General features: G+C 46.9%; 1 protein-coding gene across 10 annotated transcripts in view; it reads right to left on the reverse strand.

Annotated features, from left to right (window-relative positions):
- Nucleotides 1-19,859, reverse strand: part of RIPOR2 (RHO family interacting cell polarization regulator 2) — a 221,607-nt gene that overhangs the window by 32,278 nt on the left and 169,470 nt on the right. For all 10 annotated transcript variants that reach the window (XM_027601515.2, XM_027601508.2, XM_027601509.2 and 7 more), the window contains 6 exons: nucleotides 19,340-19,495; nucleotides 18,522-18,600; nucleotides 17,045-17,068; nucleotides 15,869-15,922; nucleotides 11,500-11,649; nucleotides 7,627-7,690 (listed from right to left, as the gene is read on the reverse strand). In XM_027601515.2, the coding sequence (XP_027457316.1) occupies nucleotides 7,627-7,690; nucleotides 11,500-11,649; nucleotides 15,869-15,922; nucleotides 17,045-17,068; nucleotides 18,522-18,600; nucleotides 19,340-19,495 (527 nt within the window). The remainder of the gene's footprint in view (nucleotides 1-7,626; nucleotides 7,691-11,499; nucleotides 11,650-15,868; nucleotides 15,923-17,044; nucleotides 17,069-18,521; nucleotides 18,601-19,339; nucleotides 19,496-19,859) is intronic.

Here is a 19,859-nt window from a genome sequence, read left to right on the forward strand (position 1 = left end):
GGAATTCCACCTACCCCAGCCGGAGAGAATGTTCCTGACTGGACTAATCAAAGCCGCTGCTTTCTGGGGCCAAGAAGGCTGTCGGGCAGGGGCCAGAACTCTATGTATCTTTGGCCAAACGAGGGTCCACCCAGCTTCCAGGATCAGAGAATTAGGGCCAGAAAGATATATTCATTTATGTACCCAAAATATTCCCATGAACATAAACGGCTCTCCAGTTTTCCTTTCTGTCCCAAGATTTGTGATTTCTGATAAGCGCCTCTCGTTTGGGTGAAGATTCTATGGACCCTTGCCTCCCTCCAATTCACTCATTCCTGTGTTTTCCTCTTCCTACGTACCCAGCTAATGATACCACCATCTACTGTATTACGAAACCGCTTAAAATGGATTATCATCTACACAAAGCCAGTGATTAAGAAAACAAAAACCAACCAACCAAATGACAACAACGCACACTCCCCAAATGGAGATGGGGCTTCCCTTCGACGGCGCCATCACACCCTCGGTTCACCATTCCTAGCGGGGTCTGCTCAGTCTGAGCTCCAGCCCCATGCCTGCTGTAGCAGCAAGAACACATCGTGTCACACCACTGTCGTGGGACATCTCAGGGACCCTGGGTTTCATCAGTCTTTTTCTTTCTTTCTGTAAATATTTATGGAGACTCAGCGTGTGGGAGGATCTGTGCACTGGGGTAACAATCTGCAAGTTAAGGGAGACTCTCCTGGTGCCCAGAAAACAGAACAAAATGTGGTTCAAGTCCACAGGGAGGAAACAGACAAGGACCAGATGCAGTAAGAGGATTCAAAGCTGAAGCCGATTTCTGTTTTATCTTACCACTGAGCCCCTCTAGATACAAACTCCAGTTTCTTCACCTTTAAAGGGGGGTAACAATGTCCACCTCACAGAACTGTTTGTAAAGACAATCGATGGCAGTGATTGTAAAGACAACACACAGTAATGATTATATATTAGGGAGTGGGATAAACTATTGGTTGAGCATGTGCCAGACACAGTCACTTAAAATATGTTATCTGTATGAAAACACAGCAAATTGATACACATTAGAGGGGGAGAGCAATGAAGAGACAGTAAAAGGAGGTTTTTTTCCCTATATTTTGTATTTTTGTAAGAATGTGTGACTTATATAATTGAACAAGAAACTCTATCTCATTTAATGTAGTACAGTTTCATGGAGGAAGGTGGCATTTGAGCAACAGAATATCTCCACTGGCAAATGAAGGCCTGGAGAAGAGAACACACTTCTGGGTGGAGTGAGTGGTCTGTATTCACTCAGCAGTATTTCCGGAGCGCCTACGGTGTGTCAAGCATGAAAAAAGTTGTGGGGAGGGAGGTACGCACATCATACATACACAGTAAATGTAAGGGACTAAACTTGTCAACAGAGGCTTATCGGTAATCCTGGCTCGTTGTAATCAAGGAATGAAACAAATTTAACAAAAATGGGCAAAATCTTTAGTACTTTCTCATTTTCTAATGAAAAAAAACCCAACACCATTTTATGATAAAGAATTCCAGTTAAGAATTCAGTACGAATGGTTATATACAATGGAATATTACTCAGCCATAAAAAAGGATGAGATCTTGCCATTTGTGAGAACATGGATGGAGCTAGAGAGTATATAATGCTATGTGAAATAAGTCAGGCCGAGAAAGACAAATACCGTAGGAATATAAAAACAAAACAAATGAATAGACAAAAAGCAGAAGCAGACCCATAGATACAGAGAACAAACGGATGGTTGCCAGAGGGGAGGCGGGTGGGGTGATAGGCCAGATGGGTGAGGGGGAGGGGGAGGTCAGACTTCCAGTTACGGAGTAAGTAAGTCATGGGCATGAAAAGTACAGCACTGGGAATATGGTCGATGGTAATGTCATAGTGTGGTATGGGGACAGATGGGAGCTACAGTCGTGCCGAGCATAGCAAACATATGAACTTGTCAAAAACCCTATGTTGTACACCTGAAACTAATGTAACATCGTGTGTCAACCACACTTCAATTAAAAAAAAAGAATTCTGTACAGATGTTTAGGTATCTTTAATAAGATATGCAGAGAAAAGGCTATTTGGGTATTCATGACAATTTTTACAAAGTTTAGCACTGGTAGAGTGATTATGACTTTAACCTTTTTGTCTATCTGCCCATATTTTAAAAAATGAGAAAGTACCATTTACAAATTTTAAAACAGATTCGAGCAGAACCGTCCCTCACTTTTAATAGAGGCGGCCGGAGAGGAAATTCTTTTGAACTGCTGGTACAAGAGCAGCCCTGGGACCCTTCCATTCCTTCACACACAGGATATCTTCACACACAGGATGTCTATTCGACCAGCAGATCCCTTGGTGGCTCAGTCTCCTCAAGCTGCCATTCATGACCTATGAGTTCTTGGTTGTTTTTACATTAGCTTAAACATGGTTCTACCCATGGAAAGATGATGAGGGTGGTATCACAAAATGTATTTTGCCTGCTGTGAGTAGCCCCATGAAGCTGTGAGACTGTGGAATGAATGAATCTGCTTTCTGCCCATCTCAAGGACACTCCAGGGTTAAGATGATAGACAAGGTCCAGGGAGGCTTAAAAAAGCACCTGCTGTTACCACCATCTGCCAGTAGATGGCAGCAACTCACCAGCTCGTACTGCCTCCCTACCCTCAGAGCCAGTCCACTGAGGACCAGTCTAACAATTAGAACATAAGAAGCCACTTCAACAGATTTCCTGAAATAAGAGCACAATTTAAAAAGTCAATGTTCACTAATCATTTTCTGGAGGATTTAGATTTTTTTTAATACATCAGAAAAAAAAGCACAATTGACTGGTTTCTACAAATTGGAATTGGCGAGACATGCCAATTCTAAGAAAATCCAAAGTGCCCTTTAAAACCTCTGCCGAGGGGCACCTGAGCAGCTCAGTCGGTTGAGCGTCCAACTCTTGGTTTCTGCTCAGGTCATGATCTCAGGGTCGTGAGATCGAGCCCTGCATCGGGCTCCCTGCTCAGCGGGGAGTCTGCTTGAGGAATCTCTGCCCCTCCCCCCATACGCACTTGGGTGTTCTCTCTCTCAAATAAATGAATAAATCTTCAAATAAAATAAAATAACACCTCTGCAAATTAGTTCAGGTTTCACCCGTTGCCAGTTTACCTGTGCAATTACAACAGAAGCCTGGTTAAAAAAGCCAAAAAACAAGAAACTGACCTGGTATCAGTGTGGATAAAGGTATGTATGGGGGAAAATGCTTTGAAGGTTTTTCCCTTTCAAAATTACCAGAAATTTTGGGCGCCTGGGTGGCTCAGTCGTTAAGCATCTGCCTTCGGCTCAGGTCAGGATCCCAGGGTCCTGGGATCGAGCCCCACATCGGGCTCCCTGCTCCGCGGGAAGCCTGCTTCTCCCTCTCCCACTCCCCCTGCTTGTGTTCCCTCTCGCGCTGTGTCTCTCTGTCAAATAAATAAAATCTTTAAAAAAAAATTACCAGAACTTTCATATCTGAACTTAGACAAATGGGAAAAAGATACTTGGAAGTCATGGTTTTTGAGCTTACGAGCCCAGGTTATTAAAGCAAAATTTCTTGAAACTGCTTTTGTATTGGTATCACCCCAAGGCGCTGATTACCAGCATAATGTTGCCAACCAGCACCAGCCAGGCAGAAGCGGGTCCGCTGCTATGCTTCCTGAAGTTCTAGCTGCTCGTGTAAGCCAGTCACGGTGCGGCTTGCAGAATTGAAACCAACAGTGGGGCAATTACGGTTACAGCTCGATGTCTTTCACACCTGGCCAGAGGCCTGCTGGGATTTTCACAGCAGAGGAAAGGTTCATGTTTTCTCAGCAGTTTTGTGATTGCTGTTGCACTGTCTAGAAAGCATTCATGATGGTCACTCTGCAGACCATCATGGGGGGTGAACATCCAGGGGTGGGTGGGGGTGGGGAGCTTTTATTTCTATGTTTGATCTTCCTGTACCTTTTGGCTGTTTTACTGTAAACACCCAGATAAAACGGCTCTTCTCTGGCCTCGTTTGGAAGGCCCAGATGCCACAGTACGTAGCCTCCTACCTTTCCTTCCTTTGTTCAGAGACTTTTCTGCCGGAAGAATGCTCCCCATTTTTGCTAGTTCTATGATGACCTTCCTTTCCAAAGATAAAACAGATCGCACCTGCTGACAGCGTATACACACAGAAAACGATGGCCGGTTATTCGCAACAATGTTAACAAAGTTCCGCACCGCGGGGAGCGATGATGAAAGTAAGGAAGTCACACTTTGCTCCAAGGAAAGGAGCCAAGCAGCTGAATGCCCAGGAGTTCTGTTCCAGGCCTTCCTGATTTATTGACCAGGCATAAATAGTGCAGATTTACTAGCTCACAGGTAGTTCTTCCCTCTGACAAGGCCTTGCCCTGCCCTGAAAGCCGGGGAGTCAGGCACGGGCTTGGAGATACCCACTGCCTGGAACTGCACTGGAACGAAGCACAAGCTGGGAGAAGAAGCAGTTTTCCTTGAGAGACCACTTTTCATCTAGGTCCTGGCTAACAAGAGGCCCCCTCGTTGGCCTAACATTCAAGGCCCATGGACGTCCACAGCTCTTCTTCTAGTACGGGCTCCTGCCTGGCCAGGCCACCTGCCATTTGTCAACATGCTTTTCCCTCTTTGGTGAATGCCATTCCCTTGCTGTTCACCTGACCAGAGTAGTCCCTCTCGTTCTAATTCAAGGGTTACATTGGGGAGCCTTCCTCCTTCCTTCCTGCTTCCCTCACCCTAGATAGGTGAGTGGCACCCTTCTCCCGTCCCCCAGTGGGCTTTGGAGAAAGCTGGCCACCCCGGTGGTCTGGGGGGGTCATTCATTCCACTGAATTTGAATGCACTGGCTCATACATCCATTTTTCTCCAGTGGAACCAAAGGCCAGGGGCCACTGATCAGGATGCAGCCTCGTGCTCTGCCAAGAGCAGGAGTTCTATAACTGATCGGTTGTTTTTATCAACGAGGCACCCACACCCCCGGGGGCTCAAACTCACATACACACACACACACATACACACACACAAGCATGAAACCAAAAGGGTTGTTTTCTTTGTGTTGGGTGGTGCAGAAAGGGAAGTGTGGAAGGGTGTGGCTGGAGGAAGTTGGGTTACCAGGTCTGACAATATTATGAAATATCCTCAGTGGATGTCAGTATGTGTGTTGGCGGGGGGGGGGGGGGGTTATGTTTTACCAGAAGGAATCACAGATAAGAAAGTAGCTGATTACAAAGATGCAAGATTTCTTGGCAGCGTGAGGAGGCTTCCCTTTATCAAGAGAGAGGAAGATTTCCATGGAGGTGTGTCCTTTGGAAGGCTTCCTAGTTGTCGTTTCTGAGTTTTCATGTTATATTAGGGACATGCAAAGGGAGAATAATCTGTAATGAAAAAGGAGAGTATGTTTTGGACCCAGAGTCCCCCTGGGGGAAACCGAGTGCCCAGACAAAAGTGACAGAAGCAGACCAGGCGGGAAAGAGAGAACAGGCAGAGGCAGAGAAGGAATTGCTCGATAAACGGGAGGTTCTGTCAGCCCACCAGGATAACCCTTTAGGACCCAGGGCTATTATTTAGCTGGTGCCCAGGTCCCCCAGGGATGGTGGGACCCCCAGGCCTGAAGCTCCACACCCACGCTGCCCGTGGGCTGGGCTGGAGACGGCCCTCCCACAGAAGAGGCCATCCTTGGAGCAACAGTTTCTAGTATTGGCTCTGCTCTCTTCAAACTTCCCGCCTCGTAGGAGACCAAGTGTGGGAATATTCTAGAAGCCAGGAGCCCTGGAATTCAGTTTCAAGTTTGACTCCAACTTGCTACGTGACTTCTGGGGCAAGTCATTCCCAACAATAAAATGGGGAAATGATTATCCCGCCAAAAATGGATGCCTTGGATAACAGAAATCAGGGAAATCTGGCACTCCCTGTGTGAATCGTGAGAAGATGTGTGACCTGAGTCTCTCCCAGCTGTGAAACCAACCAGTCTGCACGGATGGTGCCGAGTGTCGGGGGACATGAGAGGGACGTGTTTTCTGCTAAACACTGATTCAGGGCAGTTGTTTTCCAGAATCAGGCTGCTGATGAAATCATCCTGAGAGTCTTAAGAAAAAATCTCCCAGGGCCCACCCTGACTTGCTGGGTCTGGGGCAGGGCCTGAGCGGTTTTGGAACCTCGGACTCAGGTGAGGACCCAACATGAAGACAATAAACGAAAAACTGACAAAGCGCGGAGGCCCCACCCCAGTGGGACAACAAGTGTTGGGATTTCACACCGAATGACAAACCAGTTCACACTCAGGTCTGCCATAGAGAAGAATGCAGCCACTGAGGAAGCTGAAGGTCAAGGTCGTTGGTATTCTAGGAGTAACTCATTCAGAGTGGTTCTCACGGGAGTGCCTAGCACTTGATAGAAACAGTGCCCTGCAGACTGAGATGACTCACTCAAAAACGAAGCTCTCCTGTTGAGCACTTAAAAAAAAAAAAGTGCCCCTTCCCTATTCCCTTAATTGCAAAAAGTCGACAAGAGGGTGATTAAGTCTCCATTAGCAACAACCCAGGGATCAAGCTGCTGCAGAAACCTGAGGACCAGAGTGCCTCCACCCCAGTTCTCTCTTTGCCGCAGTCAACGGGCCCACAGTCAAGACAAACGGACTCGTGGCTGCCAATTGGCGAGCCCTGCCCGCAACACCTGGGCCATGCTCTGTTTCCTAAAGCCGGCGTGCCTTTTTTTGTTCTGAAGATGCCACGGTACAGATATCAACAACCAATCATGCTTCTAGGTCAGAGCTTTCCAGAGCAAACACCAGAAACGCACCGGGCAAAGGAGGAAAATGCACAGGGCTCTGTGGGTTTTACACTAAAAATAAATACCACTAAGTAATGGGCGGGTAGTTTGTAGAAAACGTGAGCAGGAAGGAGCGACTGAAATGACACCACAAAGAAGCCAAGAGACAGATCGAGAATGTGGGATGGTCTGTACAACAATGGTTTCTATGCCAAGTCAACAGTAGGAGGAAAATGGGAAGGGTCTGCTTTAGATGAAAGGAAGCCTAAGAGACACCTAATGACCAATCACGATGCATGGACCTTATTTGGATACCAGTGGGAACAAACCAACTGTACAAAGCATTTCTGAGACAGCTGGGGAAATTGGATAATGAGTGGATTAATAACAAAGGCGTATTAATTTTATCAGATGTGATAATACTTGGCATTGTGATTATTTACGTAAGAAGAAGCCCCCGTTCTTTAAGGAATGCATATTGAAATACACACAGGCAGACTCATATATCTGGGTTATGTATCATCAAAGGGAAAAAGAGGGAAAAGCAAATGTGGCAAAATCTTGCTAATTATTAAATCTAGGTGATATGGGGTTCATTGCAACATTCTCTTCATTTCTGTGTATGCTTGAGATTCTGCCATAATAAAGATTTAAGGGTGCAGGCAAGTCTCAGGATGAGAAGGGTCTGGAACATCAACACATTCACAAATGGGGAGGGGTGAGTGTGGGCGGCATAGTGTCTTTGCAAGAAAAATAAAAATAGCATGTGCACTCAAACTTCAAGAAGCTCTGTCTGTGGAGATGGCGCCTTCCTCTCTGAACAGGGGAAAGAGTACCTTTCATCTTGATGGAGAACTCCCCCAGCAGATTCTCCAGCTCTGCCTCAATGGTGCACATATTCTGTGAAGAGGACAGAAAATTGGCATCAGCGCGAGGCTTCTGTCACCAACAGCTCAAAGCATGTGACATTCTAGTAGCTGCAAACAACTACAGCTCGAGGCTTGAACATGGTGGTGGGGGGGGAGGCATTTACCTGTTTGCAGGGAGCTCCCCAGCACTGCCGTGAAGCATTCTGGACAAAATTCCACCCCCCCACCCGGAGTCTACGCAAGCCTTCTGGTGTACGGGAAATTTAGAGCACAGAAGAACAATTTCACTTATTTCCATGCGCAATGGTGAGGATTGGGATGCTAGACAAAAAGGAAAGCAGTCTGGGGGTGCCTGGGTGGCTCTGCCTTCGGCTCAGGTCAGGATCTCAGGGTCCTGGGATCGAGCCCCACATCGGGCTCCCTGCTCAGCGAGGAGTCTGCTTCTCCCTCTCCCTCTACCCCTCCCCACTGCTCGTGATCTCTCTCTCTCTCTCAAAGAACTAAATAAACAATCTTCTAAAAAAAAAAAAAAAAGGGAAGAAGGAAAGTAGTCCGCTCCTAAATGGAGAAGATCAAGGTTCTTAAGTCGCTGACTTAGGGACCTCCTACAGCAGAAGACTCGCTGTGTTTCCTTCAGATGTTACATCAATGATCTCATCACATTATATCATAAACAGATGAATCCAGAATGTGATATTCTGCAAGAACTGGCCTGGATTCTACAAAAAGGTAATGTGGGGGGGGAAAAAAGCCCCAAAGGGGCTAAAGAGACATAAAAACCAAATGCCACCTGTCGCCTCCCATTAGATCCTGACTTGAAGGACAATACACTAGGACAGTCATCAAAGACATGACTGGACCAAACAGCGGCATCTGAAGATGTGCAGGCCATTCGATAACTCCGTTAGTCGATTAACTGTCTGAGTTGTGGGAATGGCGTGTGTTTGTGCAGGGAGACACAGGCGACCACCGTGGGTTCTGTGCAAAATACTTATGGGGTGAAGGGTTGCAATATTCATTACTTACTGTCAGATGACTCAGCAAAAAAACAAGGATAAGGAAAGAAAAAGTTGAGCATAGGTGAGAGAAGGAAAGCAAATATGGCAACACGTTACCAACTGGTAAAGGTAGATGGTGTTTATTATATTAGTCTTGACTCTTCTGTTGGTTGGAAATTTCTCTGAATAGAAATCGGGGCCATAATAACAGTGGTTCTGTGTCCTACAAAGTGAGTGAGGCTGGGTTCCTGCGGTAAGGCCACACGCCCCCAAAATGATTCCTGGGCTGGACAAGAGTCCTCCACTTGCTCTACTGTTGAGGGCCCCCCGAAGGCAGGAGGAGGAACACCACCTAAGTGTGTGGTTAGGTCACTACGTGCACCGGCCCTACTTCCTCTGGATCTGAGGACCTCAACAGAGCAGTCGGAGGTAGAGATTGAAAAAGGAAAAGTACGCGGCCAGTGGCTCTCCCGAGGCGGCCTTGACCGTCCGGCCCGGGAGTGGGGGGCGGTGGCACCCGCAAGCTTCTCCCTCAGCAGCCGGCCTCCATGGTGGGGGGCGGGGGTGGGGGGCACTCCTACTAGCCCACAGCCTCGTGGGCACCGACAGGGAGTGCTCCCATCTGCATTTTGTGGGCTCAGGACTTCAGGATTGCAGAGTGAGGTGACAGCGTCCCGTCTGTCCTCTCCAGAAGACAGTCTCCTGCACTGGTGTGTCGATGGGGTGCGAAGACAATGGCATCATTGCCTTTGCCCTTGTGAGCTCTTGGTACCTCAGAGAACTTCGCAGACCTCGGGGAAACGTCCTGAAGCCTGGGCTCCGTGCCGCTTGAAACAAAGCCTCAGTGTCTGTCGTAAACCGCTTCTCTCAGAGCCCTGCGTGGCTGGGTGAAGGAACAACACATCGCACTTTCCCGAAATGCTAGGGATGCAAGCAGGGTTGCCACGAGCATCTTCAAGAAAACATGGCGGGGCGGGGGGCAGCTAGTTTAGCAGGTGAGGACTTCTGTGGTCAGGATGCTCTTCCATCTCACCCGGGCAGCTGTGGATGAGTCCTGCCACCCCTGCAGCAGGCCCCTGAGCCTCTCCCCCAAAACGTTCTCGTGATAAAATCCCGGCTCTGCGGTTCCGCGAAGACAAAAACCACCCGATGTCAGGTAGAACGTTACAGAAGTCCGACTCCTTTCTCCCCGAAGGAGCAGTTCCTCTTGCTGAAACGGTCCTCTACGTCTTTGAACATGGGAGTGGAGTCTGATGCCACATGATGGCACCTGGGCAAGGATGGGTATTTCGGAAACAGCCGATGAAGGTTCTAGAAGGGGCAGCTTCTCCAGGCTGCCAGTCGGTTACCTGCTCCTGGACTCCAAATGACCGTTTTAAGTGCTCTTTTATTTCTGAGACATGCACAAATGAGGTCTCAGGAACCAGGGCTGCTTCTATGCCAGGGAGTCTCAAGCCCCGGGTCCATGAACTTAGATGGTGGGAAAAGAAAGTCCCCATGATTTCACAGCCTCTAAGTGAAATGCATGGCATGGAAGTATCACGGATGTAGGGGGTAAGCCCCAGCAATATGACTGGTACCTGTAGCTCTGACACATAGAAATCGCCTGTGTGTTCGCGCCACACCACCGGTTCTAGATAACCTTGAACAATCACTCATACTTTTTGCTACTTTAAAAATTTTATAACTTCCAATAGCTAAGTGGCAATGCTAGAGCTGATAATTTAATTTTGATGTGCTAATAATAACGTGGCATAAACAAAGCACAGTACTATATCAAAATATTTTGCTTTTCGAAGATATTTTGGTAACTGTACTGCTAATACTGAAATGACTATTTCAGTATCATTAGTTTCTTCTGAGTTCCTGGATTCCACGTATTTTATTTTATGCATTTAACAAGCATTCTTCTGAAAGGGGAATATAGGAGAAGAAGCCAAAACACGGAGAGAGAGAGACAAAACGGTTCAGACCAGAGATGCTGCTGGGGTGACCATACAAGGCGACCCATGGGGTCAGAGGCTCAGCTCCGGGAACTGCCCAGCAGACCCCATGAACCCTCAGGAGGCTGATGACTTCATTCATGAAATTCGATCTCTGAGCAGACACTCGGGATAGCGAGATGTGCTGCTTGAATTATTCAGTCTTTCATCAAAAGACACTTGGTATCAGGTGACCCCAGGAGGAGGGAAGGCCTCCCCGTGTCGGACGCAGGGGCCTCAGAGACAGAAGCCAGGGGAGGCCCACTTCTGCTCGTGGCTCTTTATCTTGTCTCCTTGAAGACAGAAGGGGACTTCCTTACGATAAAATCATCACAGGCGGGAGCGCTGGTGATACCCAGCTTTCAGGGTAGCTATCTTAACCGCGAGGGTGGTTCTACTTCTGGGAATAAAGCCAGATTAGCCTGGACACTAGAAAATTTAGGAGTGCACTTAGAGCGTCAAAACCCAGGGCCCTGTGGCTGACTCATGCAGTCGCTGCACTTTTCGACAAGCATTCGTAGCCTCCCTATGCAGAGACCACGAGGCAGCAGCAAGCACAGAAGAGTTCAAGACTTGGTCAGTGAACGGCTTCGTAGCGTCTGACATCTTGCGGCTTTTCAAGTTCGTGAGCAAGCACGGTCCAAGGCACTAGGAGATGAGTGCCTGCCAGGTGACGCTCGGGGACCAAGAAAGGCCAGCGGAGGCTGTGGAGTCCAGTGAAGACTGAACCAAAATACGACCGACAGAAGTGCCCGAGAGTTGTCTTAAACCATTCCATGGGCAGCCCCCAAACAGTGCCAGAGAGGCAAACGGTAAGACATCTCCCGAAGGGCGGGATGAGGTGGCCAACCGGCACATACCTCCGTGTACTCCCTGTGGCTGCGACTGATCTCCGACAGGCTCTCACGGGCAGCTCGGCTGCTAGGCGAGGCCGCGAAGGCTTGCTTCATTTTGCTGGCACCATCTTGGAGGCGTCTTTGGATACAATATCCTTCGTAGAGTTCATCTACCTGTCGGAATCACAGGAGGGAACACGAGGGATGTAACTATTTAATCCCACTTGAAAGAAGTTACACAGGCCATTGTTCAGTCCAAAAGATATTTATGTTTCTGACCTCAACAAGGAGACTCTAGTAGAAGCGTCATCCTTTTATTTATTTATTTACTTACTTACTTATTTATAAAGATTTTATTTATTTGAGAGCGAGAGCATGAGCAGGGGGGAGCGACAGAAGGAGAGAGAGAAGCAGACGTCCCTCTGACTAGGGAGCCCCACGTGGGGCTCATCCTGGGACCCTGAGAGCACGACCAGAGCGGAAGGCAGACGCTTGACCGACTGAGCCACGCAGGCGCCCTCGCCCCACCCCGAAGCATCATCCTTTTACCTAGAGACCAATCATCTTTGTTTTAGCCACTGGGATCCATTTTCTCTTTCAAAGCAGATTTTAATCTGAGCCTTCTTTTCAGATTACACGAAATGAAAATGAGCTTAACATTGGTGGGCTGTGTGAGCAAAGTACTGGATGACGGAGACCGCAGTCTTCTACATAAGCAACAAACATGGGAAGGATTTCCACGAGGCTCTTATCACTTTAAGAGTATTGTCACAAGGTGATATTCACACATCTACATTTAGCATTTTTTTTTTTAAAAAGAACTTGAGCCAAGACTTTACAAAAATCATTTTCAACAGGGGCACCTGGGTGGCTCAGTTGGTTAAACGTCTGCCTTCGGCTCAGGTCATGATCTCAGGGTCCTGGGATCGAGCCCCACATCGGGCACCCTGCTCAGAGGCGAGTCTGCTTCTCCCTCTCCCTCTGCCCACCCCTGCTCCCCGCTCTTGCTCTCTGTCTCAAATAAAATCTTAAAAAAAAAATCATCTTCAATAAAGAGCCTCAACAATATAGAAAATAAAGTTATTAAATTATTCTTAAAATGAGGATGAAGAGGGGCACCTGGGTGGCTCAGTGGGTTAAGCGCCTGCCTTCGGCTCAGGTCACGATCCTGGGGTCCTGGGATCAAGCTCTGAGTCAGGCTCCCTGCTCAGCGGGGAATCTCCCTCTGCCCTTCCCCGCCACTCATGCTCTCTGTGTCTCTCTGTCTCTCTCTCAAATAAATAAAATCTTTTAAAAAAATGAAGGTGAAGCACAACTGTCAAAACTTGATCAAACTGAACACTTAAGAACTATGCAGTGTTTGTTTGTGAAAATGATACCGCCACTAAAACAATAAAAGGAAACTCTGGAGGTGAGCATTTTTCTGCTATATATCTACATTTACACTTCCAAACAATCATATACTGTTTGCAAATGACTATTGATCATACTCATTCTATAAGCCTGATAACCACTTACTGTCTCGAAGACAGTGATTCTCAGTCAACCCAAGGCGATTTTGACACCCCGGGGACATTTGGCAAAAGCTGGAGCCGTTTTTTTCCAGCCTCACAGCGGGGAGGTGTTACCGCCATCTGGTAGGGACAGAGGCCAGGGATGCTGTGAAACGTCCTGCAGGACAGAGGACAGTGCCCTACAACAAAGACTAGCTCCAAATATCAGCAGTGCTTAAGTCGAGAAAACCTGGTTATTGCCGATCACGTATATGTCCACAGCCTTGCGCTCTCCCCCATTATCAGCTCGCTCCCCAGTTAACCACAGGAATTTGCAGGCAGATGAAAAGGACACGAACCCCAGGTGTTGGCAGAAGCAAAGGAAATCAGGGACTTCTGCGAGGCAGGAACCTGCCTCGGCTGACTTGAATTTTTCATTTCAGTACAAACTTTATTCCCTCAAAAGGCTGTAGCACCAGAGGAAGGTGGAGATGAATATAATGGGTTTCAGAGTTTAAGATTCCTCTTTTGTTCTGAAGGCAAGTTTTTGGGTGCTGATGACAAAGCGTCAGGAGGACCTGTTAGAGTAGGTGGAATTTTCCACCATTGCGATCTCTGTCTAGACGTCAATCATACTCAACTTAGAAGATGCGCGTTAAGGGGCGCCTGGGTGGCTCAGTCGGTTAAGCGACTGCCTTCGGCTCAGGTCATGATCCTGGAGTCCCGGGATCGAGTCCCACATCGGGCTCCCTGCTCAGCAGGGAGTCTGCTTCTCCCTCTGACCCTCTTCCCTCTTGTGCTCTCTCTCTCTCTCATTCTCTCTCTCTCTCAAATAAATAAAATCTTTAAAAAAAAAAAGAAGATGCACATTAAGAGACTGGAAATTATTCTCTGGTTAAAGGATTCTCTGTTGCTCTTTCCTTCAACAACTCACCCCACTTTGGTGAGAGCAATTGCCAAACTCTGGAAGCAGCCTTTCGTCTTTGGGGTCGATGGGTTTGTCTCTGATTAAGAGGGAGATGTAAGGTCAAGGGTGGTGAATCTGCTGATGAAATCTTTGGGTTGGTGACTGGCAGAGAGGGTGGCTGCCATACCCTAAAACCAAGCTAAGACTCACCTGGTGAGCTTGTGAAAATGCTGATGCCCAGGCCCCCCTCTGAGATGTGGATTCGGTAGGTTAGGGCTGGGCTGGAATCTGGAATATTACATAAACATTGCAGATCGTTCTCATGGGGTTGGTCCCCACAAAACCCCTAGAAACACAAGAGCTGATCCCTCTTCCAGGGCAGGCCAGACTGTTTCACCCGTGGGGTCCCCTGGGAAGCTGCCCCTTCCTCCCTTTTCCCCACTACCAGGTTTGCTAAAGTCTGAGACTGTCATCCTCTCTATAGGAAACTGCTCATGGGGACATCAGTTTAGCCCAAAAGATGCAGTCCGGTACTCTGCATTTGCAGAAGCGTTACTTCTTTGTTCTCATTTCAATGCCAACCTGTCCTAGCCAAATGGAGTTAACCTGTAGGATAAAGGGTAACTCTGTACCCACCTGAGTGGGAGCGGGCCGACTAGCACTGGTCTCATCCACACGTCAGCAGGGACCCTCATCAAACCAACTGCTGGACTCATCCAGTTAAATATCATTTGTGAGACATGTTGTGCATAAGGTGCTGCAAATAGACCGCCCCCAACCTTTCGTGACCCCCGGGATCATTGTGGCTAACCACGATGGCTGCAAGATGGATAAATACACCCCTACCTGAGAGGGATTTTGTTTCCTTGCTGTGTTTCTAACTAAACAGAGTAATTTGCCAACACCTGCCTGCCACAGAGATACCTCTGAATGGATGTCATTGTTTTATTTATTAAGTTTAACAGAAATTGGAGCAATTTCAGACTCGCCCAGGTAATAGATACTTTTCAAAGTGGAAACATGCAAAGGCAGCTGCGTACACAGATGTTTATATACATCTAAATCGTCACAGAATTTTAAAACAGAAGGATTCTTAGGCTCATTTAGACTGAATGCATGCACCTCCCAGCCCCATTTCACAGAGTGGAAAACCAAGGTTCCCCCCCCCCGCCCCAGTGATATAGCCCCGAGAGTACGTGACTGGAGCCTAGGGCTTCTGACTCCTAGCAGAGAGATCAGCTGAAGGCTCCAGTCTCTCTACTTGGAAGAGAGGCTGATGCACGTGGATGCAAACAGGAATGACCATCGGTGGAATTTAGCGGCTCCCAACAGGAACTATTTTCAGGTTGCCCCGGTAACTCTTGGTAGTGTTCAGAACAACGGGGTGACAGTCCCACTCCACACTAGCCTGGCTGGATCGTCAGTGAACGCTTTGTAGGGTTCAGGGCTGGGTGTCAGGGGTCCTGACAAAACGGCCCACGTCGATGGGGGCAACAAAGATGAAAGAAAAGGTGCCTGGAAACCACGCCATTGAGGAAGGACAGAAGGAGCCAGGAGCTTGAGAAAGAGTTAGGGACGTACATGGCACCTGTCCTTAAGTACTTTTAAGGCCTTCGTGAAGAAGTTTACGGGGTACCAAGCTATATGCGTGGCCAGAGGGTCCAGTTACACAAGTGTGAAGTTTCGTGTAGGGTGAGTTTGGTTCGATCTTTACCAAGACCACATGGGGACTAAAAGCCCAGCAGGAGGCTCCGTGGGAAGCACTTCAGTGTTTGTTGAACTGAAGGAGAGTCAGAGCTATGCCAGACTGTCAGGCTCTTTTCTCCTTTTTCTCCATTCTTCCCACCCGTTGGAGGACTTAATTGCTAATCAGCTTAGGAGTCAATTAGGTAAGACATTCTCCGCGGACTACGTGCCATGCTTAGGCCAAAGGCGTACTGATTAGTGACTGAGGACAGAAACCCAGAAGCCAAGACAAAGGGAACTTCATTACCTTACTAATGTGAAACTCCAGGCGTCTCATGTATCTTTCAATCGTTTTAATTTGCTGGAATTAAAAGAAGAAGTTTGAAAAAGTACAGCCATTTACAGTTTAACTGATCTAGACCAACAAGAATATCTTCTTCCTGATCTCAGACTCAAAATTATCAGAAAATGCTAAATACCTCCCCTTCCTTCCAATCTTGGCTATTTCAGAGAATCTCTAATACCAATTTGGAAAGTATTTACTAAAACATCGAATAAATATTCTGAGAGATGAGCTTGAGTTAGTAATGGGAATCCCTGTGTTGAACATTGATGGAGGCCAATCAAATGGAATTCACTGGGTTTCTAGCAGGGCAATATCCTGTTGGGGTATACTTCTAATCCTTCTTAGTAACATATTTTATCATCTTGAAGATGAACTCCCCCCACCTACAGTTTAGTGTCTCTGAAACCAGGGTGCATTTTGAAACTACTGTCTGTACGTGCTCAAAGATAATCACAGTGGTTCATGTGTCATCTCTTTGAGTTATAAATATTGTTATTACATGCATTAAATTTAATTACCCTCTCCAATGTCTTCAAAAAACATTACACCATAATTCAGCATTAAAATTATGTATATACAGAAAGGCATGTGAAGAGAGCAGCAGCATATATGAGTAAGTAAAAACAAACTCTACATTTAAAAGAAGCTAGAAGAGTTTGTCACGAAGTATAAAATACACATTTTAAGTGAACAGAGAAAACCGTGCCAGGGTTTACCTGGAATCACTTTTTTTCCCTTAGGGAGATATAAAATAATGGTGTGTTTTTCAATCAAAGACGTCTTCAATTTGATGAAATACGGCAGTCAATTAGAGAGAACACAGGTAAGGACCTTCAAATACCTGGAAAGTTCTTGAACTTATCAGCGCACAGAGAAACCCTACAAGCGGGTGGCATTTTTATGGAAGTGACCTTCAAGATGTTATTGGAGCTTATCATGGTACTTGATATCATGGTACCAGATCATGGTACTTATTCATCCCCCCTCATTAGATACAAGCATGACTTTCACTGGGCTTAGAAAAATCATCAGTTCTTGGAGATCTGGTTATGCCTACAGAGGGAAATCACGGACCTCTCTGCAAACATGCAGTGCTTTATTTTTCCGCAATACTCCCCCCACAGAATGAGAACTTACCTTGTCTAGGTCATACAGCACACCCTAAAATAAAAAAGGAGTGTCTGGATTAAAACACAGTTTCCTCACAATGGTTACTGATATCAATAGAGGGATTCAGTTTGCATTTCTGCATTTCCAGGGAAGAAATGATCACTCCTACAAAGTTCTGCTGGGTTATTTGAAATAGCGGCGAGAGTACTTTTAGGGGCCAGTATTGATTTTCCCTCTGTGTCTTCAGAATTCCACCCCAATCTCTCTGCACCCAAGGGTCTCACTTGCTTTCAGCTCTCCTCTCTTACATCCTGAGGGGCACATAAATTCATATTAACTTTTAAATAAGGAAAGCAAGCAAACATAGACGGAGCAGGGATAATCCTTGCCCTCCCATTTAAACATATACAACTGGTGTTTAAGGAGAGTCCTGGAGGGCAGTGATAGACTTCTCACAAATTGTTTTTTAAGCAAGTTCATTTCCTGTGTGCTCGTAATAGCACAGTGTAATTGGCACACCATTCCCCTGTCCCCCATCAGGAGGGCTTTTCTATGGAACACCAGGTCCCAGCAAGAGCTCCTGCGTCCATTCAATTCACTATTGTTCTCCAAGGAGAAACGTGTTGCCACTGAGGATGCTCAAGGGCATTCCAAAGTGGAAGGCCATTCCAGAAGGAGTCGCTCCCCACAGAGATGGGGCGGTTCCTACTGTAACATCATGGGGGGGGGGGCGGATAAAATCTTTAACTTCTGTAAAGCTTTTAGCCTCTGAGCCTTCGGAAAGGACACGACTACACATCTTAGCAGATCTCCGAAAACAGAAGAAGACAGTGGCTTTTGGTGCACAGCTCTACCTCTTAGTGCGTGGAGGCTTTTCCTGGGCTTTCTGACGCCTTGAAAGATTAAGGTGTAAGATCATTTTGAACTGAACAGAATCATTTAAAATAGTGTATAGGGGGCACCTCTTCAACCAGACAAGTCCTCACAAATTCATTAGAATAGAGGACACCGGCTAGCTGTGGGACATAAGGACACGGAACGGGCTCAGGGGCTCCTCCCAACTTCTCATAACAGGTGTGCCTGGGATCCCCTTGCCCGCCCTGACGTCATTGACCTATACTATTTTCTTGGTAGTTCTGGGCTCCAAATTCTGTACTAACAGAAGGCTAGGAGAACCCCAACGCTTCATTTCCTTATATGATTTGGAGGAGGGGTATAGGGGGTTGCAGTTGCTTCTGTTTAGTATTTTTTCCTGATTACAAAGCATATCCACATAAACATGCTTGGAAAATACTGAGAAGTATTAAGAATAACTTCAACCTTCTCATATATGCATCAGGAAGCAGATAGTACTCTCCCCCTTGGATCTGCTTTTCTTAAAGGTTCTTCCTCATCCCCATACCCTTCCCCAGATCCCTATCCCCATCCAGTAGGGAAAAAAAAAGATACTTAGCCCCAAAAAAGGAATACTGGGTTAACATCCTAATGATCGGATGGTACCTACCAGGCGAGAATTTCGTCTCATATCTTTTAACTGAGCTGTCAGCTTGTCCAACTCTGTCTGGTGAACCTCCAGATACTCACTGCAAAAACAACAGGAAACCCACTCGTGACCTCTGTGCCGGGGCTGCCCTTGTCCTTCCGAAGGGGACGAGGAATCGGAGCCCGCTCTGGGGAGGGGAGAGTCGGTGGGGAAGAGGCTGTGGATTTCCTAATCTCTCAACTTTCTGAAAGCTCCGGGAGTTGCTTCTGATACCAACCAGACGGTCAAAAAGGGGAGCCCCTGTGAGGCTGCAAGTCCCAAAAAAGAAAAAGCAGTGGGGAGAGAATGGGGCAAAACGATGATGTTTTGGGTCTCCTGGGTCCAGGCTCACAGAATTCTATCTAGTGAACTACAACACCGACTCTAGAGGTCTCCCCACGCACCAGGGAGATTTTATTCTGGGCCAACGATCCGTATAATAATAGCATATAATATATAATATAATAACTTGGGAAGGTTTCAGAATCTTTCCTCAGCGATCACTAAAATGGAGCTGTCTGTCCATCGTTGTTTATGTGAAATCCAACACGGTGCTGAGTTAAACACATCACTAGTTCGGATCTCCCTCAACGCTATGGATGTGATGTGGAAACTCGACATATTTCACACGTTTGAGACTCACTGAAGGCTTCCTCAATTACGGTGCAAGAATAAAATGTCTACTACAGAAATAGACATTTTAAAATGATCTCTTAGAACTTTTCCGTGCACCCCTTCTCCCCCTGAGGATTTTAGAAAGGAAAAACGTTCTAGGGCGCTATTAGCATCGATGTTCTTACTCGAGTCCATTTTTCAAGGCTCTGACGACCTCTTCCACCCTCTGAGGCTGAGGCTCTTTAGGAGGGTTGTTGTTTTTGTGTCCTAAATTGTGCATTTTCTTCAGTTTGGCCTGAGGCTTCTTGAGAGCGGAGGGATTTTCAATGAAGGAGTTACATCTGTGCAAAGGAAAAAGAAATTGTGAGTCTCGGCATCCAAAAGGGTCCGAGCAAAGAAATGCCCTTTGAATCATTTTGTGTTCATATCCGTATCTTTTGGGGAAGGTACGGGTCCCCGATAGCTGAATAACCTGAGCCATCCTACGTGTGGTTTATCGGTAGATTTGCTATTAGATTTATGACTGCTGAAATCTGGAAGCTCCGCAATGCAGTGGCTCCCCAGGGTCAGGTCAGGGACTCTGAGTGAAGACATACCATGCCACTGAAACCTTACAGAAAGCCGAGGACAAGTGCTTCCAAGGAAACAAGGAAGCAGAAGGGTCTAATCCAACGAAAAAAATACGCGTGCTATGCAATGTTGGGC

This window comes from Zalophus californianus, chromosome 7, assembly GCF_009762305.2.
Source record: "Zalophus californianus isolate mZalCal1 chromosome 7, mZalCal1.pri.v2, whole genome shotgun sequence".
Classification (NCBI taxonomy): domain Eukaryota; kingdom Metazoa; phylum Chordata; class Mammalia; order Carnivora; family Otariidae; genus Zalophus; species Zalophus californianus.